This window comes from Microcebus murinus, chromosome 7 (assembly GCF_040939455.1).
Source record: "Microcebus murinus isolate Inina chromosome 7, M.murinus_Inina_mat1.0, whole genome shotgun sequence".
Lineage (NCBI taxonomy): Eukaryota > Metazoa > Chordata > Mammalia > Primates > Cheirogaleidae > Microcebus > Microcebus murinus.
In genome coordinates, this window is record NC_134110.1 from 35,537,639 (window position 1) to 35,561,961 (window position 24,323).

General features: G+C 43.5%; 1 protein-coding gene across 1 annotated transcript in view; it reads left to right on the forward strand.

Annotated features, from left to right (window-relative positions):
* Window positions 1–24,323, forward strand: part of KCNQ3 (potassium voltage-gated channel subfamily Q member 3) — a 306,459-nt gene that overhangs the window by 239,481 nt on the left and 42,655 nt on the right. Inside the window, exon 2 of the mRNA XM_012785418.2 lies at window positions 23,291–23,381. Within this exon, the coding sequence (XP_012640872.1) occupies window positions 23,291–23,381 (91 nt within the window). The remainder of the gene's footprint in view (window positions 1–23,290; window positions 23,382–24,323) is intronic.

Consider the following 24,323-nt stretch of genomic DNA (forward strand, 5'->3'; position numbering starts at 1 on the left):
TTGTGAGATATATATAACCTTTGTTAAAGGATCGTTTAAAAAAAAATGGTAAACTATGACTGTCATATAGATATAAAGTGAATACATGTTAAAGATTTTCTTTAACTCATCAATCAATGAGGGAACCAGGCAAATGTGATAAAGGTTATAAGGTTTGAGTAAAAGGTTATCTGAAAACCTGACACATTCCTAGATCAGGAATACTGAAATGAATGCGTAAACAGAGGCACCCCTGGTTCTTCACAGAAGGAGTCTGGGGAAAGTCAACGGAAACTTTTCTAGACAGGAGAGAATTCTCATGCTTAAAGACAAGGATTATTTTTGCATTGCCACCAGCTATTTATAATTTACAGAGTTGCAAAATAGCTCAAAGACAATGAGAGACCTGAGTCAGGTAAACTGGAAGGATGTGATCTAACCAATACCTAGTTTTCTACTGAAGCGCAATTGTTTTCTAATATATTTTAGAGTCTATTTTTGCCCATCTCGAAAATAGCAATAATTGTATATCAATAGTTTGCTGTGAAGATTAAAAAATGATGCATGCCTTGCCTCTTGATCAACGCTGGGCACAGGGCAAGATTTCAGTGAGAGCCCTGCAGGCTTGAGAAATGGGTGGATGGATGGAAGACACACTGTGGCAGGAGCCACGTGGCAAGTCTGCACAGGGTGCTGGAGCCCGCAGGAAGACCCGACATCTCTGCCGTGGGAAGCTGTCGAGTGTGGCTCCCGAGTGGGGCTTTTCTAATAACATCCATGGAGTGATTATGTGCCAACCTCTTTTAACGGATTGCCTTTTTAATTTTTACGACCACCCCACAATGTAGATATAATCGCCCCTTCTTCCAGCTGAGGATAGTGTGGTGGACAGACTTTAAGGTGGTCGTCACGATCTTCTCTGCTAATATACAGATAACATCAAATTGCAACACCCTCTTGCTGGGCTCTCTCTCTCTCTCTCCATTGCTGGCTTTAAATAAGCGAGCTGCCAGGAATCCCTGCAGTCATTGGAAATGAATTCTGCCAACAATCTGAGCAAACTCGGAAGCATGTTTTCCCTAGTCGAGCCTCTGATAAGAACCCAGCCCTGGCTGACACTCTGTAGCCTTGAGCAGAAGACCCAGATAAGCTGTGCCAGACCACTGACCCACAGATACTGGGAGCTGATAAGGGTGTGCTGTTCTGAGCTGCTAAGTTTGTGGGAATTTGCTACACAGCATAAAAAATTCGTGCAAACAGTGAGGATACAGCTGTCAAGTGACTTATCCACTGCTCCTTCCTAAAGAAGTGTCAGAGCCACGACCCAAACCCCACTCCTTCTGCCTGCAGAGACACGGCCTTGCGCATGGCAGGCATTTGGTGCAGGCTCATGTGCTTCTGTGATGGGTAACCAGCTAGAGACGGGATTCGAATCCACACAGACTCTAGAGGCCTCCATGTGAGCTGGGGTCTGATTCCTTCCAGAGAGTAGCTTTCTCCTCTAACTATACATGATTATCACGTGGGGGAAGTTTAGAAACTGGACCAGCACTGGCCACACCCAGAGCAAGTACTCAGAAGATGTGTCGGCTGAGAGCAGCCATTGGTGTTTTGTTTTTTAGGATCCACGGGTGATTTTAATTTGCAGCTTGCTTTGCAAACCACCATTCCAGGATGCAATGATGCCCAGGAAGTTCAAGTCATCACTGCATCTTTGGAGAAGGTCTTTGTTAAAAGAAAATTTTCTGGAACAGTTAAAATTATGTCCCTCATAAAGATATAGGACAGAACTTACAAACACACACACACACACACACACATACACAGACATGCTTAATGACTTGCAAGGGGTTGTGTCCCAATAAATTCATCATAAATTGAATGTATATTCAATATTTAATACATCTGACCTATCAAACATCATAGCTTGGCCCAGCCTACATTGAACGTGCTCAGAATGCTTTCATTCGCCTACAGTTAGGCAAAATCATCTAACAAAGCCTATTTTATAAAAAGTGTTGACTATCTCATGTAATTTATTGAATACTGTACTGAAAGTGAAAAACAGAATGCTTGTATGAGTATTTGAAGTCCAGTTGCTACTGAATGCATATCTCTTTTGCACCATCATAAAGTTGAAAAATTGTGAGTTGAACTGCTCTTTGTTGAGGGTTCAGATTTTTTTGCATGCTGTAGGTTTTTTAATATACATATATGTGTGTGTGTACACACAGATGTCCCTGAATAGCTCAAAGACAATGAACAGGGCTAGAATCTGATAACCCAGACCAGGCACAATTCTCTGTTGAAACAAAACATTTTTCCTACACCAGATCTCCTTGCCTAGGGAGGGCAAGCCCCATTCAGCTGGCAACACCCATCTTCCCCAAGTGCTCCGACAAGTGCTGCTAGGAAGAGAAGAGGGAAGGCACAGAGGAGTCGCATGAGGTTAGAGAATGAGGAGGGCACCTTACAGAGCAGTCAGAGCCTTATTGAAGGATGAGATTGACAGAGGCCAATGAATGGAAAACTTGGCTGCCTGTTATCCTCAGAGAAGATGGGGAGGGGTAGAATGACACCCAGTGTGTCTAGAATCCAAACTCCCACAACTGACCCATCTCTCTTCCCATTCCCATAAATGGTCCCCAAGAAAGGGCCTTCCTGACTCCTGCTCATCACCATTGCCAGGTAATTGAAGCCCTGGGGCCTGTGCTGGGCCACACTCTGTCTCGTCTGCCTCCTTTCCAACACTTTCAGACTCTGATGCCAATAAAAATTACCAACCTGGTCTAGATCCAGAAAGTGTCTTAAGAAGGAGAGGTATGGAATGAGCCTGAGCTGAAAGCCTACTATGTGCCAAGAACGGTGCTAGAATTATGTGCTCTCATTTGATTCTCCCAACTGATCTCGTAAAATTGCTCTAAGGAGTCATTGGTTAGGTTATACCATTTTGCAGATGAGAAAATTGAGGCTTAGAGTCAACTTGTACAATATCACCCATGTAGTTGGTGGCAAAGATTTGAAGTCATATTTCCTGACTCTAAGATTCTTTTCCCTTGCCACCCCTCTTTTCCAACATCTCAAAACATATGCAGTTTGTTCTCACTTTCTCAGGGCCCTCCCAGATAAAGATCATGCCTCATTTCACAAAGTTTGATGCTATTCCTTGGGGACAGTAGGGCCAATAGGAGTTGGGGACAGTAGGGCCAATAGAACTAAAGCTGAGGTGACTCCCAACACCAGTGGCTGGTGAGTGACCTTCTTGCACTCTTCTCCTAAGTTAAGTGACTGGCCTATGGAATGTGAGAGGAAGGGGTCTCAACACTGAAGGATGCTGTGCGTCTTTGGAGTTGCAGCTGATATCTGGTAACCACCAAGAACCTGGTAGGGTGCTGTTGACCATCCTCTGTCTGGGTAGCATGTGCTGCGCCCACTTTAATGCTGGAACTCTCCATTGTAGCAATTGGTCTCCTTATAAGGCCATAAGTATCTGGAAGGCAGACCTGATTTTGGGGTCACCTCTGTACCTTGAGACTGGGCTTGGCACAGAGTAATTGCTCAGTAAACACGTATCAAATGAAGGACTGAGTGAATGAATAAAATGCAGGAGCATTTTGGAATAAACACAGAGCCAAGGGAGGGAAGAAAACTGCTAAAACAATCAGCCATGATGGCTATTGTTTCTAGAAGCACAGCTGGCCAAACAGATGTCGTCTCTGCCATGCTAATGCTGGCATAGTGCATGCCTGTTTTTTTTTTTTTTTTTCCTTTTTAATGTCTCTCATTTTGGAAACTTGAAGCCACTAAATGTTTCCATTCTAATGAGATTTCCAAAAGGAAAAGGAAAAAAAAAATCTAGAATAATCTGTGTTTGTGTCATGCTGGGAGAAAACAGCATGGGATTCAGATCTCTGTGTCTACATGTCTGGCTCTCAGAAGAAACACTGGGGCCATTTGTGGGAAGGTGCTAACAGGATAAGAAAATATAATATGTTTAGACCTTTTAGTTTGGGTCTGAGAGGACCAGTTTTTATATCTGAGTGGGAAAAGTCTCCAGAGCATGGTAAGAAAAGTAAGCAATATGCCAATTATAAATTGGCATTTTCCCCACTGCCTCCAGCTCACTGAAAGTGGTTGAAAAGGCTGGAGTCTGATTTGGCTGCTGTGTGGGTAGAGAAGGTAAATGCCTACTTGGGATAATTCCGGAGCTGCTGAGAAGACTTGCTTCCATTTCTCCTAGAACCTCTGTTCCTCAGCTGGAAGTCCCATAAGAAGTGCCTTAGTCCTTTGGTGCACAGCTTTATTTCCTATTAAAATGCAAATTCCAGCTGCCATCTTATATCTATTAAACTAGCAATACAATTAGCAAATGGCAATAGCCAATGTTGGTGAAATTGGGATGGAAATGGGGTCCTCGTATCTTACCCCTGGGGACAGAGTGAAGTCATGTCACCCTTTAAAAAAGCAGTCTGGCAGAATGCATTAAGAATCCACATAGATATTCAAAGACTAGATATTGCAGAGATTATAAAAAATTGGTCCTAAACAAAGAAAAACTATGCGCACAAAGATATTTGTCACAGCATTACTTACAATAACAGAATTGGAAGAACCTAAACCTAAACATCTAGCAATAAGACGATGATTATAAATATATTTTAGGGTGCTGATGTCATACAGTGTTGCTCTTCCATTAAACATGATTGTTTTGAATATTTTATAGCTAAGTAGAAGAATATTTATGCTTTAATAAGATAAAATGCAGAATGAATGCAACGTTGTCACAATGCAAATCTGTAAAAATTGTATATGACTATGTCCTTGGGCTAGAAAGGGGACATAGGAAAATGAAAATAGTTGATTTATTTTAGGTTTAGAATTAAATATAATTATTTTAGTTTGGTTTCCACTATTTGCTTTAGTGTATCTTTTGTGAATTGAGTCTTTTAAACCCAGAGGACTAGAAACGCATAGGATCAAGGTGTCTGAGGGTAGACAGGAACCAGTCAGAAGTTGGAACAGTTTGGACGTGCAGTGGGAAATGCAGAAGAAAAGGCTGTCAGGGCAGAAGTAGAGGGGTGGGGTGCCATAGAAACCAAGGGGACATGTGGTCAAAGGACAGGGATGATGTAGGGCAGGTGCTCTAGACTCTAGACTCTGGACCACAAGCCCTAAGAGCCTCCTGGGAGATCGTTATGGCTGGATGGGAAGACACTGGGCAGGGCTACTGTCAGCCTGCTGTGGACATGCCCCTCTCCTTCTGGAAGGTGTGGGAGGTAAGGGGCAGCCATACAGCCTGTTTCCCATTTCTCATACCACCTTTTCACCTTCTACCCTCATATACCAAAGGCCTTCTGCTCCCAGGCCCAAGAAAGAGCAGCTGAGGAGCCTTTTCTAGAAAGATAAATGACCCTCCACCTGGGAGGGTCTATAAATACAGCTGCTCCGTATGGAAGGACAGATTCAGACTTCAACACATACCACCCATAGAGTGAAGCAAAGAATATTTTGTTTCCAAAGTTGACTGGACTTTGATTTGAGGCTTATGGTTTTCAGTAGCACCTTTGTTTTCCCCACCCTGTAATGTCACGCAGACTCCTGCAACAAAGAGACCTGAGCACCTGCTGTTTCTTCTCTTCCGAGTTTTCAAGGTTTACTTTCTTACCTTTTTTTGATGGCAAGTTCTGTGTGTACCCCATCCAGCTGTCTGATTCTGACACAACGTGTCCTATGACAAGGTCTTGAAGAAATTGTTAAAATGCCAATAAAAATGGTTCTTGTGAGAATGGGCCAACTGAAGTGCATCTCAGGCATTTTTGTGCGTTGTCTAGCCTTTCAGGATCGCTTTCCTGGATGGGCGTTAAAGAATCGATGCATTTTTTTTTTCTGGGTGTGTGTTGTGCATGGGGAGTGTTCTGGAAGACGACACAATCTTACCACCGAGGTTGAAAGTTAAAGACAGTGGATAGGGGTCTGTGCTCCAAGCACTGAGAATGACGGAAAGGGGCCTGGAAGTTACCAACTTTTACTGATGCTCTTCACTCGCTCTGGGATAACAGCACTCTGGTGCATGTTTATATGGGCATTTTATTAACTTGGTTTCATAAATAAGGAGACTGCAGTTTCCAGAGGTGAGACAAAGTGATCAAGTGCACATGGCACATGATCCAGAATTAGAACCCAAATCTTCCTGACTCCTAAGACTCTTTGCTTTCTAATAAACCAAGTTGTCCAAATGCCAGGTGGCTCTGTGGTTCTAAGGAGTGGGGATGAGGAGCTGGCGGGTTAGGAGGAGAGAGTGAGAGGAGATGGGGAGCTTAACAAGTGCCTTAATGCCGCTGAGTGGAGCCAGGAGTTAGACAGACAGAGGACAAGTGGTAGGAATGATGCTGGGGAGAGGTGGGTCTGGCCGCCCAGCAAATGGACAGGAGGGGCAAGAGTAGAGGGGCGTAGGAGACCAGGCAGAAGCCTGCTGGAGTGATCCAAGAGAGAAATGACGGTGGCTGGACTAGGGCATTAGTCACACAGACAGAGAGAGGTGGACCGGACATGTGACATTATTTTAAAGGAAGAATGGACATGATTTGCCAATGGATCAGGTGTGCCTGGAGAGACAGCCGGGTTGGGGGGAAGAGGGTGGTACACAGCTGTGGTATAGGAATGAGAGGAATAAGAAGAAACAGAAGAGTTTAGGCCAAATAAATCGTACTTTAATGTGTGTGCCGACCTGGTGTTGAAGACTCAGGACCTATCTGCCTCCAGCTCGCTCAGAATCACTTCCTAACAGTACGTCCTGTCCAGAGGGTTTGTCCTGAAGGACGTGGTTACAAGGAGCCGTTACCTACTTCTGTTTCATCAATTCTAAGATGCATATTTTTTTCTCATTTTAACATCTCTAAAATGAGGATGTGGAATATAATCAATGGCTGTCATAATTTAATTGGCAGTTTCCTTTCTTAGTAGTTTATACAATTATGGTGTGTCTTACAATTGATGGTGTCTGAAAGACAATGAAACACAGTTATAGTGTCTCTTGGTGGAGTTCCCCAAAGATGATATATGTTTGATGAAGCCCAAATGTATTGTAATAATGACAATTGCTTTTGGTTATTGAGAATTTACTAACTGCCCAGACACCATTGTATGTAATTACAAAAATAACAATCAAGAATAATAACAATAACCACTAACATCTATCATGCACTGGCCTAAGCATTTTATTATCCCTGTTTTACAGATGGAGAAACTGAGGCATATTTAGTTCTCACTGCAACTCTGTGAGGTTGAGTGGTTATCCCCATAATAAACATGAGGGTTTGGAGAGTCAGGGAGGTTAAGTTACTTACCTAAAGTCACATAGCATTAAATAATGCAGTCAAAATTTAAACTCGTTCCCTATCTGACTCCCAAATTTATGCTCCCAATTATAAATAATTTGTAAGTGGGCATGCCTTTGTCAGCAAATTGCAGAGAAAGTACCATTTACTGAGTCCCTACTGCCTGCCAGTAAAGATTTTCTTTGGATGGATTTTATTTAAATGGATTTTATTCCATTATTTCATGGAATCTGCTTGTGAGGTAGACACTTCATTCTCACTCTATAGATGAGGCAACAGAAGTTCAGTGGTAAGGCTGGACTTGACACCCTGATGTGCCCAGCTCCAGGGACCAGGGTCTTCTTGACATGAGCTCCCCATGGTGCTTGGTGGGATCAGAAGGAAGTTTGCCTCAAAGCCTAAAGCACCACAGTTAGTGCCATGCTGTGGTTTAAATATGTCCCCCAAAGTTCACGTGTTAGAAACTTGATCCTCAATGCAACAGCGCTGAGAGGTAGGACCTTAACAGATAATTAGGTCCTGAGGGCTGTGCCCTCATGGATGGATTAATGCTGTTATCTCAGGAGGGGTTTGTTCTCACAAGAGTGGGTCATCATAAAAGCAAGTCTGGCCCTCTCTTGCTCTCTCACTTACCCTCTCTCACCCTCGCACCTTCTGCCATAGGGTGATGTAGCAAGAAGGCCCTTGCAAGAGGCCGTCACCTTGATATTTGACTTCCCAGCCATCAGAACTGTAAGAAATAAATTTATTTTCATTGTACACTACCCACTCTGTGGTATTCTGCTATAGCAATACAAAACAGAGACTGAGAATTGGTACTGAGAAGTGGAGTGTTGCTATAACAAATACCCAAAAATCTGGAAGTGGCTTTACAACTGGGTAATGGCCAAAGGCTGGAAGAATTAGGAGGAGCAGGCTAGAAAAAGCCTGTATTTCCATGAATGGAGCATTCACGTGATTCTGGTGAGGGCTCACAAGATAAAAGCTGTCTGTCGAAGTCTGAATATTCTTAGAGATTACTTAAGTAGCCATGACCGGAATGTTGGTAGAAATGTGGACCGTAAAAGCCATTCTGATGAGGTGTCAGACTGAAGTGGTGAACAAGGTATTGGAAACTAGAGTAAAGACTATCCCTGTTATAATGTGACAAAGAGTTTGTCTGAATTGTGTCCAGGCCCTAGGGATTTATGGAAGGCAGAATTTAGGAGCAATGAACTAGCATCACTGGCATAGGAAATATCTTAGCAGCAAAGCATTCAAGGTGCTGCATGGCACTCACAGTAAAAGGATCACTTACAGTAAAATGAGAGAATAGAAGAATGATTTAGAGGCAGATCATGCCTGTAATTCTAGCATGGCAGAGACCGAGACATGAGGATAGCCAGAGCTCTGGGTGTCCGACACCAGCCCGAGCAACAGCGAGACCCCATCTTTACAAAAAAGGAAAAAAGATAAAAAAAACAAAACAAAACAAAACCCAGCCAGGTGTTGCAGCATATGCCTGTAGTCCCAGCTACCTGGGAGGCTGAGGCAGAATGATCACTTACAGCCCAGGAATTGGAGCTTGCGATGGGCTACAACCACATCACTGCACGCTACCCAGGGCAATTGAGTGAGACTCTGTCTCAACAAAAATAAATAAATAAACAAACAAACAAACAAACAAAGCAACTGAGCACAGCAACAACAACAACAACAACAAAATAATTTATAATTAGAAGGGAAGCAGAATGGAAAGATTTGGAAAGATCTCAGCCTGGCCCTGTAAAGAATAAAAGGGCGAGTTCAGGAGAGAAGACTAACTTGTGTCAAGTGACTGTTTGCTAAAGAGATTAGTATGGATAGAAGGAAGCCGGGATCTGTTCATTAAGACTGTGGGAGAATGACCCTGAAGGCATTTCAGAGATCTTTGAGGAAAGCTAGGCCCTTGAGGGCAAGGTTTCCAGAGAGGTACCTGCAGCACCTCAGCATTTGCTGTCCTGCACCTCGGGACTGTGCCCCATGAATCCAGCACAGTGCCCCTCAACCACGCCAGCCAGGATTCAGGTGAGCTGGAGTGCAGCTCAACTTGCAGTTCAAGGAGATACAAGCCATGAACCTTGGCAGCACTTACATGGCGCTAATTCTGCAGGTGCAGAGAATGCAAGAGTTGTGGGACCATGGTAACCTCCACCTAGATTTCAAAGGATGGTGTAGACAGCCTGTGGGCCCAGGTAGAGACTTGTTATGGACACAGTCACTGCAGAGAGTTCCCCCAGGTCAATGCCTAGTAAAGCCATGAGAGCAGGCAGCCCCAAAACCCCAGAACTATAGGGCCACCAGCATTTAACTCCAGTCTGGGAAAACTGCAGGCATGAGGCTTCAACCTGTGAGAGCTGCTGGATGGACTGAGTTTAGCAAAGCCATAGGGGCAGGTCTGCCAAAAGTCTTGGGGTCCAACCCCTTCCCCAGTGTGTGTAGGAAGAGACTCATGGAGTGAAAGACTATTTTGGAGTCTTAGTATTTAATGTCTGTCCTATTGGATTTTGGACTTGGTTGGGGCCTGTTATTCCTGTCTTCTTGCCTACTTCTTCTTTTTGAAATGGGGATATCTATCTTGTACTTGTCACACCATTGTATTTGGGGAGTAAATAACCAGTTTGATTTTACAGGTTCACAGCTGGAAGAGAATTTTCCTCAGGATGAATTGTGCCTTGAATCTTACCTACATCTGATTCAAATGAGACTTAGGACTTCAGACTTTTGAGTTGATGTTGGAAATAGTTAAGACTTTTAGATCTATTGGGTTGGAATAAATGTATTTTTGCATGTGAGAAGGACATGAATTTAGGGAGTAATGGGCAGAATGCTCTGGTTTGAATGTGTCCCCCTAAGTTCATGTATGAGAAACGTCATTCCCAAAGCAATAGTGTTTAAGAGGTGATTAGGTCCTGAGGGCTCTGCCCTCACAGGTGAATTAGTACCATTATCTCAGGACTGGATCCCTTATCTCAAGGGTGGCTTTGTCATAGTAGCAGGTTTGCGTCCCTCTTGCTTTGTTGCTCACGTGCTCCTCTCTCACCATGTGGTGCCTTTTGCCGTATTATGACATGGCGAGAAGGCTCTCACCAGATGCTGGCACCATGTTCTTGGACTTCCTAGATCCAGAACTGTGAGCCTAATATGTTCTATTGTGTATAAATTACCCAGTCCACGATATTCTGTTATTGCAACAGAAAACAGACTAAGACATAGCATTCACAGACATGGCCGTGGGGCAGCAACAGAGACTTCGAACAGGGCTCTTGACTTATTTAAAAACCATTAAAGAGAAGACAGGGCACTCAAAAAGAAATGCCTGATAACATATCATGAAAATTAAATTGATGTTTCCAGAGGCAGATTCACCATGAAACTATAAAGGCTTAAACTGCAGGCCCTGTACTAATTTTATTCATAATTTTTATTAATTTCTTTAAAGAGACCTCAACAAAACGTGGATATGCCTCTATTTCTATTTTGTTTCTCCAATCATTTTAAATGCTCTGTTGTCTAATTCAAATGAGGTATTTTTAAGATTAAGTCCCTTTTAAGTTTTAAATATTTTTTGTACAGTATCAGGCATGTGACATGTCCTCAGGTGGTAGTGATTGAATTATTAATAAATTATTCTTCACTCTTAGTTTAGCCCAGGAGTTGACAAACTTTTTCTTAAAGAGCCAGATCGTAAATATTATCAGCTCTGTGGGCCAGACTGTCTCTGCAGTGACTACTCAAGCCTGCTATTCCACCACAGAAGCAACCATAGACAAAAAGTAACAAATAAGTATGGCTGTGGAATAATAAAAATGTTTTGTGAAAAAAGGCAGAGTGTCATAGTTTGCTAACTCCTGGTTTAGATGGTCAAAACCTGCGTCTACCTTATATATGTATGCATTTATAGATTGATGTGAATATGATATAGACATAAATATGGATATAGAAATAGATATAGATTTCCCTGTGGTTATTTATAGATATGATTTTCTTTCCTCATATCAAGAACATGGAAGTTTTTAAAGACAATTTATTTTTTTTCTACATGCTATTAAGTCAATTTTGGAGTGCTTTCTATGAGCATAAGATGAAAAGAAAGAAACTAGCATTTGGTAAGTGCCCACTACTTGCCAGAATTATAAGCACTTTTACATATTTACACTTTTAAATGATTGTCCTTTAATTCACTTGATTATCCCAGGAGGTAGGTTTAGAGAATACATTTTATTCCACAGTTAATAGGAATCAGTAAAAAATGTATTTAAGGGGAACCCTTTTGAAAATGGGGACCAGCACTTCATACCAAACAGGGAAGACAAAAATTTCTTATTAGTATTTTATCTAAAAAATGTAATTTAAATTGAAAAATGTGTTTGTTGTGTTTCATAGTTAATAAAATTTAAGTTATAATTGCAACTGAGCTCTGATTTTTAGAATGAACAAAGACCGAATCAAGTGTTAAATTAGGAGGTATACTTCTTAATGCCAAAATTGTATGATGCAATATGACTTCACATTTTATTTTCCCAACATTTGAGGGGATGCATTGTGTGAGATTTTTAATCCTTTAAAGTATCAGTTGGTTTTTCTTTGATTTTTCCTGCAACGTTTTCTCTTGTCAATGACCCTGCTATTTTTAGAACAGCTTTCCATCATCATTTCCATCAACTTTGTGAAATCCTGCGTCTTTTGTAAACTTTGCCTTTTCACTTGGCAAATGGCTCACATTCTACTATTAAATGCTGGACCTGATGGTGAAGCAGAGACTGACCTGCAAAGCCAGGACATGCCCTAGATATAGGGTGCAATTTATAGTTAAATTATCAAGGTTGTTTTCATGGGGAGCTCATTAGGGAAGTGTCTTTTGTTTACAAAAATTATTGCTGCCCTGTGCAATCTCTTAACTGCAAAGGCTGGGATAAAGGATATTAAGATAATAAAGGTCCCTTGACGTGTCACTCTTGTTTTATAGGTAAGAAACTGAATTTTGGAAAAATAAACCTGCCCAAGATCATCTGGCTGTTAAGTGGTGAACTAGTTGTTTATTACTGAATAACAAACTACCATAAAACTTAGCAGCTTAACACAACACACATTTATTAGTTTACATTTTCTGTGGATGAGAAGTCCAGGCACAGCTTACCTGGGTCTTCTGTTCAGTGTTTCTCAAAAAGGCTACAATTACAGTGCCATCCAGGGCTGTGATCTCATTTGAAGGCTAAACTGAGGAAGAAGTCTCTTCTAATGGTCTTTTGTGGTTGGTGGCTGGAGGATGCATTTGGTTCTATATCACACTGGCTTCTCCAACATGGCAGTTTGCTTCAAAGCCAGCAAGAGAACAGGCATGGTAGCTCATGCCTGTAGTTCCAGCAGTTTGGGGGCTGAGGCAGGAGGATCACTTGAGGCCAGGAGTTTGAGACCAGTCTGGGCAACATGGCAAGACCCCATCTCTACAAAAAATTAAAAATTAAAAAATAAAAAACAACCATTTGTTTTTGTAAAGCCAGCAAGAGAGACTACTAATAAGATGGAAGTCGCAATCATTTGTAACCTAATCATGGAAGTGGCATTCCATTACCTTTACTGTAGTCTATCGTCTAATAACAAGGCACAGGTCCCAGCCACATTTAAGCAGAGGAAATTACCCAAAAGTGTGAATAACAAAAAGGTGAAGATCACTGAGGGCCATCTTAGGGTCTGCTTGCCACAGCTAGACTCCAAAGCCCTTACTCTATTTTCTTTTGACACTGGTTTATAAGGGGAATGTGGTAGCTACTTGCAACACACTTAAAATATATCCTAACATCACTTTGTAGTTCCTACTAGCTTGGCATGAACCTTTTGGATGTTTAATGATATTACTTTGTTGATAATGAGGCTTTGTGGTCCACAAGAGAAGGCAGAACCTCAGTCCCTTGCACAGTGCCTGACACATGGGAGGCATGCAGCAAATAATGAGTCGAATGTCCTTGGCAGACTGACCTTAGCATCCCAAGATATATCAGAAACATGGCTTGTCCTAGAGAAAGAAAGAAAACATCCAGAAATGGGCTGATTCTCTTCACTTTCTTGGCCCACGTTCCCACTGTGCCTGGCCACTCACCTGGGCCCAGGGATCCTGGGAACTGGAAGTACCTAGATAATGGCTCTTGTCTCTAGCCCACAAGGAGAAAATATGGTGAATTGCCTGAGCTTAACTAGCATTGCTTTTATGTGGAAGTGTTAAATAAGAATGGGGTACTGGAAAAGGTTTTGGTGGCAGTGTTAATGGGACTTTTATATATTTCAGCTGATGACATTGTTAATATGGAGGAGGACAGAGGCATGGAATAGAGCTTCTTGGTCTGAAGAAGGCTGAGAACCTGTCCTAGGCAGGAGCCTCCATTCTCCCCTCCCACACAAAAAAATACAGCATGCTTAGAGAACGTTGGATGGAACTCAGAATACTGGCAAGAAGGAGCTCTTTAGAAATAGCCAAATGGTGCCATGGACTGGTATAGATAGGGTACGGGGCAGTGTGTAAATTGAAACATCATCTTCCTAGGGCTTCTACCAATTTTTAGCTGACTTGCCCATTCAAATAAAGGAATCCCAGGTCTGATAAAGTGGCAAAAAATTGCACCAGCCACATGGGACACAGTCATTGTTCTGACCCATCTGAGCTAAATTTCACTTGTACAATAGTTAGCACATATTAGGCCTGTGTGTTGTGCAGAGCATGGTGCTGTGTAGTCTATGAGCACTAATTTACTTTTCATAACATTACTGAATTAGGAACTATTATCATTCCTATTTATAGATGAGGTGATAAGTGGAAGAGCTGAGATCTGAACTCAAGTCTATTCATCTTTGAAAGTCCTTCCAGACCTTTCCACCAAGGTTAATGGCTGAAAGCCTGAAGCTACAGTAACATCCCTGAAGGGCCTTTGGGACCATGTGGTTTGATTCCTTCATTTCACAGATATAGACACTGAGACCTGGGGAGAGGAAAGAATTTCTCCAACCCTCTAGGTGGGTAAACAGCAGATCTGGAAGTAGAACTGAAAAAGGTAGCTTCTTCAGCTAATCCTTTGGGCTAGGCACCGTGATCCCAAGAGGAAAATTATAGTGTCCCTGCTTCACCGTATTAGCCTATTAGAGAACACAGATGCAAGAGGTGCAAATAGGGTATGATAGGCTGTGTTCATGATTGAATGCCTAGATCCTAGAGGGTAAATGCATGTCAAGGAGTGGATGAATTCTATGAGAAGGTAAGAACAAAATCCTCACTGAATGTACAGGATTTTCCTGATATTGCTTAGGGAACAAGAGAGGATGGACCCTTAGCTCTTGGGAGACAAGGACTGTCTGTTCCTAACTCCTTGCATGTAATAAATGGTCAGTAAATATTTTGTTGAATGAACAAATTAATGAAGAAAGACTTAATAGAGGAGCTGACATTTGAGCTGAGCCTTAAAGAAGAAAAGGGAAGTGTCAGTTGGGTGAGAGGAAGAAAGTATGTGAACAGGAGAGAACAGAATTTTAAAGGGCATAATGTGTCTTGATTATGTTGCATGTTTGGTGTGATTGGGGGAAGAAAGAATGAAGAGATGAACCTAGAAAAGATGCCTAATATATTTCGGAGCTCTGTTGTTGGGTGTGCCTATGTTTCTAATTGTTAAACCTTCTTAATGAATTGACCCTCTTATCAATATATAGTATTCCCCTCTGTCTCTTATAGAATTTTTTGTCTTAAAGTCTATTTTAAAGTTTGATATTATTACTGCTACCCCAGTTTTACTTTGGCTACTGTTTGCATGGACTAGCATTTTCTATCTTTTCACTATCAGCCTATTTATGTCTTTGGAACTGAAGTGAGTCTCTTGTAGACAGCATATAGTTGTATCATGCTTTTTATCCTTTCTTTCATGACATAATCTGATGTTGAAGAACCAGGTTTACCTTACTAAAGAGTTGGAACTTTACCCTTTATTTAATGAGGAGCCCACAGCTGTGTTTAAACATTGGGTTGGTATAATTAGATATCTCTGCTTTAAAAAAATGATACTGGCAGGTATGTAAAGGATGGAATGGAGGCAGGAGAGGAATTAGGGAAGGGCACCCTTTTCCGACACCCTCTCCTGTGGCTCTCTTTTCTTCACCTGCTGCTTTTGCTGCCTCTCTCCAGCTCAGAGGATGAAGTAACACCAAAGACCCTCCATGGGGCCTTCATGCAGATGTTTACCACTGCCTAGCTCGGCTATGTGTCACTTTGCTGACCCTGGAATGCAACTGTATTATACAGGGTTTTATTTGCCCATGCTCTTCTAGTTGTAAGCTTTGCAATGTTTAAGATCATAAGAAGTGGAATCATTTTGCATGGTTTCCGAATTATTCTTTGTACTTTTTTTTTTTGTCTGTATTGTAAGTCCCTGACATCTGTTGACATGGTTTGTAGCTGTTATGTACCTCATAGGTAAATAGGCACAACACATATTTGGGGAGAATGAATGAGTGCCAAATAAGGAAAAACTGTCAGCTCTAAAAAGGGAAGATGAACACCTCAGTTTTATTTATTTATTTATTTAAGCACACCTGAATGACCCTGGTGTGCAGTGTTTCACCTTTTGCCCTGACATTGATGGGATTTAGCAGCAGGGAATAGATTGTAACCAGCAAAAAGAATAGCAGACATGTCCATAAAGGTTCACTTTTCAATTTACCAAAAATAAAACAGAGAGTGGTATAGTGGGAAATGTACCAGGCTGGGGCTGGATGCCAAGGGTCCTCATCCAAGCTCTACAAGGAGTTATTCTGTAGCACTGGAAAAATCATTCAGAACTCTGGTGTACACATTTTCTTTCTGTAAGATAAAGGAATAAGAATAAATCCTTCTTTAGGTCTCTAGAAAGTTCCAGTTAATGGATATTTGGGAAAAGTTTGAGTCCAATCAGGAAAAAGAAGCATTAGAAAAATTATTTTAGCTGTGACGTATGCTCTCATGTCTGAGTTCCCAGGGGCATGGCAAAGTTTTGGGCTTTTCCTACACCTGTGATGAACCTCACTAATTGATAATAGCATTTCTCCCCAGGTAACTTGGCCACAGTCTGAATTCTTTTCAACACAGCATTCCTTGACTGATCTGTCATAGTGTGTTTGCAAGATAAAAATGATTTGTCAACCCTGTTCTGAGAGAATGGAGCAACTCATTAGGAGATGACTCAAACATGCTTTTTGGAGCTGACTAATAGGAAGTAAAGAAATCCCTGGCACACAGTGGATGTTTTACCTCTGGGGCATTTCAGTTGAGGATGAATAGGATGCTGGTGTAATCTAAGGTTGGTCACTGCCTTTTTGGGTTGTGTCTTCTGCTCAAGAGCAAAAACCAGTGGTGGTAGCTGAGGATTCAGACAGGTGCAGCTAACTATGCTGTCAGCAACACCTGCTCTTTTAGAGAATTCAATTCTGGTTTCACCTGGCTAGAAAGACTGTTTCTACACATCCCTGTTTAATGGCAGACAGACAAGGATTCTAAGAAGGAGAGTCTGGCTGGGTCAGGTGCTGCCTTCCTCCTTGTGTCTAGGACATTCTGCAGACTACAGGAGCTTGGGAAGCTGCCTCTGAACAGCCGTAATTAGAGCAGGAGCCAGCAGGGATCTCTGGGCACTACCCAGAAATGGTACTGAGATTTTCTCCCCCAAACCTGGGACTCCAGAAGCAGAGAAGGGAAGAAATTGTCTTCGGTGACCACTCTCCCTGCTCTGCAACTGGCTCTGACCACACCATGTCCTTTGTAGATTCTCATTCAAGGCCCCATTACCAGCTCCCAGCACAGGGTCTGACCCTCCACTTCCTCTGTGATCCAGCTGCCCCAGCTGGAGACTCAGTTCCCCGTCGGTAAAACAGAGACACAAACAAAACGATGATGATGCCCTGGCCTTGCAGTGTTGCTCTCAGGAGTACAAGAGAAAATGATGTGCAGAAGAAATTACTAGGTCAATGCTGGAGCTTTCACCCTCATTGTCTTGCTTTGTGAGGGGATTTTTGGCTGTTAAATCTCCCCTCTTATTTCCAGTGGGCTCAGCTGTGTTGCCTACAAAGGGATGCCAGGCTTGGACGAGGAGAGGTGGGTGGGATTTCCTGGTACCACTGTGGTCATCCTCACATCTGCTTCTGCAGAAGCTGCTGCACCTCCCTTTGTCTGCTGCCCCACAGAGGTTTGGCACCGAGTGGGCCTGGACAGGATGCACTGGGTCTTGTCCCAAGAGGCCTGCATCTTACATGTTAGAACCAGGTGCAACGACAGAGTGACTTTCTGTGTCAACTCCTCCCCACCCTCCCCAACCCCGGCTATGTTGGAAGATGGTAGAGGATGAGGAAAGAATACTGAGGGTGGAAGCATCTAGGAGATGGTGGCTGACTTAAGAGTGTGTTCAAGACTATCGACCCCGAATAGATTCATGTGTAAAGACAGTTATGATGCTGCAGACAGAAAGCTGGTATTGGCTCTCCCCAGACTCCTGGTCATGAACCCGGGCTCACTCCCACAGGGCATGGAAGGGCAGGGGAAGTGGGAGGCAAGGGGAAGAGGAAGGAGGGAGAGGAGGGGAGAGGAACAGTGAAGGAAAGGAATGGGGAGAAGGAGAGGAGAAGAAGAGCAAGAAGAAAAAGTGTAGGAAACAGTCGAGGCTGTAGAGAAGGAAACCAAGTGACAAACACAAAAGAGAAGGAAGAGAAGGAATGACTGATGAGTCATAGAGAGAGAGGAAGCCAGAGCAGGAGGAGAAGGGAAGATCACGTTAGCACCCCATCAGTGTCCAATGATACATTGGCTTCCATCAGTGAGAAGGTCTCAGTCCAAAATAGAGTTCATGTTTTAAGGGTAAATTGAAATATGGAAGAAACTAAGGAGCATTTCCCCTTCTCAGGTTAAAGGGGGCTTCCTTGATGACTTTAGCTTTACAGGTTAATGATTGTTCTCCAATCACAGAGCATAGATTCCCCAGGTTGCTGGTGAGGTGTGGGAAAGTGCAGAGCTACGCCAGGCATTTGCTGCCCCCTGCTGGCTGAAGCTGGGTTCTTCATGCTCCCTGCAGCTGTGAACTAGGCTGAAATTGCATTTTAGTGGTTGGTTAAAACTGAATTGTCCCCTGGCTCTAAAATCAGATTATTAGAGCTGGAAGGATGTTAGGTCTTCATCCCTGAGCTCTCTCCTAAGCCTTAGACTTAGATTTGAATAGGCCTCATGGAGATTTCCACTTGGACCTCAAATTTAGCAGGTCCACACGTAGCTTTGTCTTTGTAGCCCTGCTGATATCCATGGACAACACAGTGCCAACCCTTCCTCTACCCCTGACACCCCCCTGATGTTCCTCTTGCTTGGCCTCCATATCCCATTAGTCACAAATCCTTCCAGGACCACTGAGAGGGGTCTTTCTCATAGGACTCATCTCATCTCTCCAGTTCAGCCGTCATCCGCTCTTGTCAGCCCACGACAACAGCTTCCTGAGTATTTATTGTCCTGTTAGCTGTTTTTGGCTAAAGATATAGACATAGATATAGGTATAGACATAGATATGGATATGGAGAGAGAGACAAAGAGATACACACATGCACAAACACACATGCACACACACACACACACACACACACATTTTTAAAGATCTGCAAAAAAATGTTCAAACTCTTCACATGACCCCAAAAGCCCTTCATTTGGTACTCTGGACTGTCTCTCCAGTACCACCTTATACCCCTTGACAAATAACAGGGCAATTACTAATCTTTGAAATTGTTCTTATCCATTCTCCAAACACTTACCAATACTTACTGAGGTCTAGGTTGTGAGCCAGTCACTGGAATACAGAGAGGAACAAGACACAGTCTTTACTCTCAAGGGGTGCAGTCTGGTAGATGAAGCCACAAATGCAGCTCAGACATCACATGGGATATCCCACTCTGTAAAAGTTGCATGCACTTGGTACAGATTCCCATTCCACACTGTACCGGTTTTCTATTGCTACATAATAAATCTCCACTAACTTAGTGGATTATACCAACACATTTTTTTTTTAATTTCACAGTTTACGTAGGTTAGGAGTCTGGACACAGCTTAACTGGGTTCTCTGCTCAGGGTCCCACAAAACAGCAATAAAGATGTTGGCCAGACTGTGTTCCATTCTGGTGCTTTGGGCCATATTCCAAGCTCACATGATTGTTGGTGCTCACAGTTCTAGGACAGGTTCCACTTTCATGCTGGTCGTCAGCTGGGGACTGCTCCCAAGTCCCCGATGCCACCATAGCTCCTTGCCACACAGCTCTCACAAGTTCTTCAAAACACAGCAGCTCACTGCAAGGCTCAGCAGGAGGATCTCCAGCTCCAGTCTGTGAAGACAGAGTCTTATATAATGTAACATACCACAGACAGGACTATCCCATTGCCTTTGCCATAGAGCAAAACTTAAGCTGAGGAGTGACAGCCCATCATGGTTGCCATATTCTATTGCTAGAATCCAGTCACAGTTTCTGCTTGCACTCGAGGGAGGCAATTGTACAAGAGCATGACTCACTGGGGATTGCTTAAGGGCATGCCCACCATGCACACACCTTGTAGAATCTTCCCGAGATTTACATACAGCTTAAGTACAGGAAGCTGAGTTAAGTGTCTGAGTCTGGCTAAGGGATCCTGTTCCTACCAAATTAGTACAGGATTGACCCAGCATGGGCTCCATGTTCAATGTCAACTAGAGACAAAGCCACTCACAAGGCTGTGGTTGATGGCATGCATTTCAGGACAAAGAAATTTTAAGAAATTATAGAAAATCTCATTCTTAAAAATCCTTCAGAATGTGGCTAGGCTACCTCCTCTACTTTTTGTTTGTCATTCCTGGCCCTCAACATCAATCCCATCTCCAGTTTCTGGTTAATTTTTCATATTAACTAGTTCAGCAGCCTCATGCCTTTAGGGTTGCAACTTCCAGCACAATAGGATCAATAAAGTATTCACTAGACAAAGACAGTTCTCTCCCTAAGAGGAATCCTAGTGCCAGGCATTAACATAGCATGTTTTATTTAGCACGCAATGCAGGCAAACCATTGCAAAATGATAACAGGTTATAATCAGTGTGGAGTAGGAATGCATCAGGGTGCCGTGGGATCCCAGGGAAGGGACCACACAGGGGAGGCTGCAGAGAGCAGCTGGGGTCTGGGAAGACTCTGGAGCAAGGCATGGCTGGTGCTACCAAGGCATTAGCAGGAGGAGAATTGGGGACATGGTAGGGGCAGGCAGGGAAGAGGAGCATTGAGACAGACAGCACAGGGGCTCAGAGAGTTTGAGGAAATGCTGCCATTTCTAAGACCAGCCTGGGAGGAGGGGAGCAGTGAGAGATGATAAGGCTGTGAGGATGGCAAGGCCAGATCATAAAAGGCCCACCCCCTTTACTGAGGGAGAAGATCAAACTGGGTTCTGTGTCCCTGAACTTTGTATTCTTTGTACTTGCACATGTTGTTCACAATGCCTAGGGATCTACAGCCCAGGCTAACACTCATAAAATGGTGAATGACCCAGATAAACCTAGACACGTGGTCAGTGGTAGCTAAGCTTAGAAATCCTTCCTACCTCTTAGCCACAGCCCCTCTGGGTGCTTCCAACATTGAGCCCCCAAAGCATGTGATGAACAATTGGATCATGACCTCCACCACACTCTCCTGTAATTATTTGCCCTCTGTTTTCCCATCGAATTAAGGAGTCCTTGGAAATGAGCAATAGATTTTGTCCATGTTTGTAGCATTAAAACCAGTATTACAGCTGGGACAAAAGAAGCACCCAATAAATGGATATTAAATCACAATAAAATAATAGCCGACTCTCACTGAAGCCTCACTATCGGCCAGGCACTCTCCTAGACACCTGACTTGGATTGTATCAGAGAATAATTGAGAGCATGGACACTTTCATTGGCTCTATTTTACACAGAAGGAAACCAAGATGCTGAAAGGTTGTATAACTTGCCTAAAAACACACAGATCATAAGAGGAGGAAGGTCTTAGCTACAGAGCCTATGAATGAATAAATAACGTTTTGGGAGAACCAGAGTATGGACTTGTAGAAACTTACGAGGGCGATTACGTTTGGTGCGTGTTCGCCAGGGCGTGGCTGGCCAGTTGAGCGCGTGTCTGTGAGAGCACTGTGACCCTAAACAGGCAACCACTTTCCCGCATCCGTCATTTCCGTGATAATTGCAGTAGGTGTGGGCTCTAGCCAGATTCCTTACTCCCATTCTACAGATGAGATGACTGGGGCGCCCCAGGTCCATGTGCTGCTCAAAATCGCGTGGAGAACTCCAGGGCCTCCTTCTGAGCCCACGTCTTTGGACTCGTTTTACTGACAACACAATGACCCTGATGGCAACGAGTCCTTCTTATGAATTTCTTGACCTCCAAAGGGGGAAGGATTATATCTAACTCGGTAGGTTGTCTTGAGGATATATACAGCGGCAAGTGGCAGGTGCTCACGAAACAGTAGCGGTGAGAGTTGCTGACGTTGTGACCATCATCATCGTCACCACCATTATCATCATCCTCACCTGAGAAGAGTTGGGGCTCAGGGTAGGAAGATTCCAGTCATGAGTCAGAATCATGAATTTCAAGTAAAATGGCCAAACACATGAGGGAGGTGGAAATCTTGCATAGCTTCCTAGGCAGGGTTGGAAATACAAAGATTCAGGTCTGCAGATCAGCGAGGTCATTGGTCAGAAAATGTGATCAGGATCCCTAAGGGTCAGGGCCAGGACTCGGGCGTCAGCCAAGGCCAGGAGCAGACATTTCCATCATCCTTACGTCATGGTTTTACCATCACAAGACAAGACAGCCTTCTGCTTGGACTGTGAGCTCATGAGCACAATCTGGCTTACTCATCACTGAACTCCAGCGCTGTGTCTCCAGTGTCTGCCGCATAAATATTGAATGACTGAAGGAACAAAAGCCAAAACCAGCATAGCTACAACTTAGTAGGACAGAAAGCCAGATTACGTGGAGTAGGAAAGCTTGTTGTATGTGCTGCCAAACTTCACCCGTGGACTCTACCTTGTAAATTCCCTCATAGACACCCAGGGAACTTCATACTGACCATTCTTGAACCAAAGACTCTCCACCAAAAGGGAGAACCATTTTTCTTTGCTGAAATAATGAGCCATGGTCTCTCTCCCTCTCTCTCTCTCTCTCTCTCTCTCTCTCTCTCTCTGTCTCTCTCGGAAACACAGACACACGCACACACCCCACAGAGTTTATAAAGACAAAAATCTTAAAGAATTGTTTGCAGCGTGCTCCTCCCTGAGGCAGAGACATGAACCAGGTGACTTCTCCATGAATTTTAAAGGACCAACATTCAGAATCCTTCAGTGTGGCGGTTCTTATTCCTTCTAGCATTTGAAAAACAATTCTGAAGATCTTTAGTTGAAAGAGGTTCTTTGCTTTTGTAGCCATTGACTATAAAATGGAATAATATTCATACTTGGTAACAGAAGCCTTTGCTGAACTTATCAATCTTTGGAGTAAATTCATGGTTTTTTTCCATAATAAGAAAACATCTTCATATATTTTAAATCAAAGTTCTATATGTAGAAGAACATTATTAATTTACTTATATTCTTGTTGATTTGCTAAAACTTGTGTTAACTTTTGGTTGTTCAGGCATCTGTAACTCTCCCAGGTTGGGACAAGATGATCTAGTTTGAATTCTAACTAATTGGTTCTACTAACTAGCTGGTTAGTAAAAGTATGCACATTGCTCAACATTTCTCACCTCATTGTCTTTCACGGGACAGTAATTCCTACCTGCCTTGTAGGTTTGTCAGGAGGATTAAGTAGGATAGCATATCCAGCATGTAGCCATGGGCAGTGGAAGTTGAAGCTTCATCCCGGCTGATACCTGTTCCTGTAAGAGCCTCAAAGGTTTCTTAGTCTCTTTCTCTCTTCTCCTCTAGGTTCCTGATTGTCCTGGGGTGCTTGATTCTGGCTGTCCTGACCACGTTCAAGGAGTACGAGACCGTCTCTGGAGACTGGCTGCTGCTGCTGGTAGGACGGCCACCCCGAGTGCTCCTGCACTCTGGGGTGAACATCCCTGGCTAGACTTCCACAGTGACGACAAGGAGGCTGCCCCTGGGTCTCCGGCCAAGTCCAGGCCCAAGAGAAAGCAATGCCTCCCTTACTTGGTGAGGCCTGCCGTGGCACAGATGGAGAGAGGAATGGCTTTCCTGATAGGGGTTCGCTATCCCATGCTAGAGAGAAGGAGAAATAAAGGAGGTCAAAGCAAAACCAACACATACTTTCAAATGCATCCCAGTCCTCTGGGAGTTAACTCAGAGGCAGTTTCCATTCTAAAATCTGCCTCTACTTTTTCTCCTTGGTGTCCTACTCCCTAAACTCTGAGGATCTCTTCAAGGCCAAGTACAGAATCCCATTTCTACGTAAAATCCCTGAGTCCCCCACCTGTTTTCACTCTGCTCTCCATCAGCTGGTGTGGTGAAGAGAAAGCAGGTTTAGAATTCTTGGGCACCTTATCTAGCAGGCCCTGACTCTGTTTGCTCACGTCCTTGCCTAAAGAATGTCAGGTGAGGTGAGGAGCAAATGTTGACGTGGGCTGGGCCCAGCCTCAGCGCCTGGCTGGTAGGCTCCAGGAAGGACTTGCTCCTTCTGTAGCCCCAGGACAGCACTAGTCACCTGGGCCCTTGAATGACTGTGGTCTTGCTAGGTTGGGAGTCTGCCTCAGCTTTTAAGGTGATTGTGATGGCATGGAGTATGGCCCCAGCATCCACAGGGAAGGGACGCTACTCTCCCAATTAGGATTTGCAGAGTAGCAGTGGTCATGCCATCTGCCCCTCCAGAGGCAGCAGGTCCCTTCTGAGGGCAGCGTTTCCAACTGCACAGCCCAGAGCTGAGACTTGAGTAGGAGAAACCTTGCAAACCATCCTGTTCCATGAACTAGGTTTCCGGGGTTGCTATGGAGCAGCAATGGCT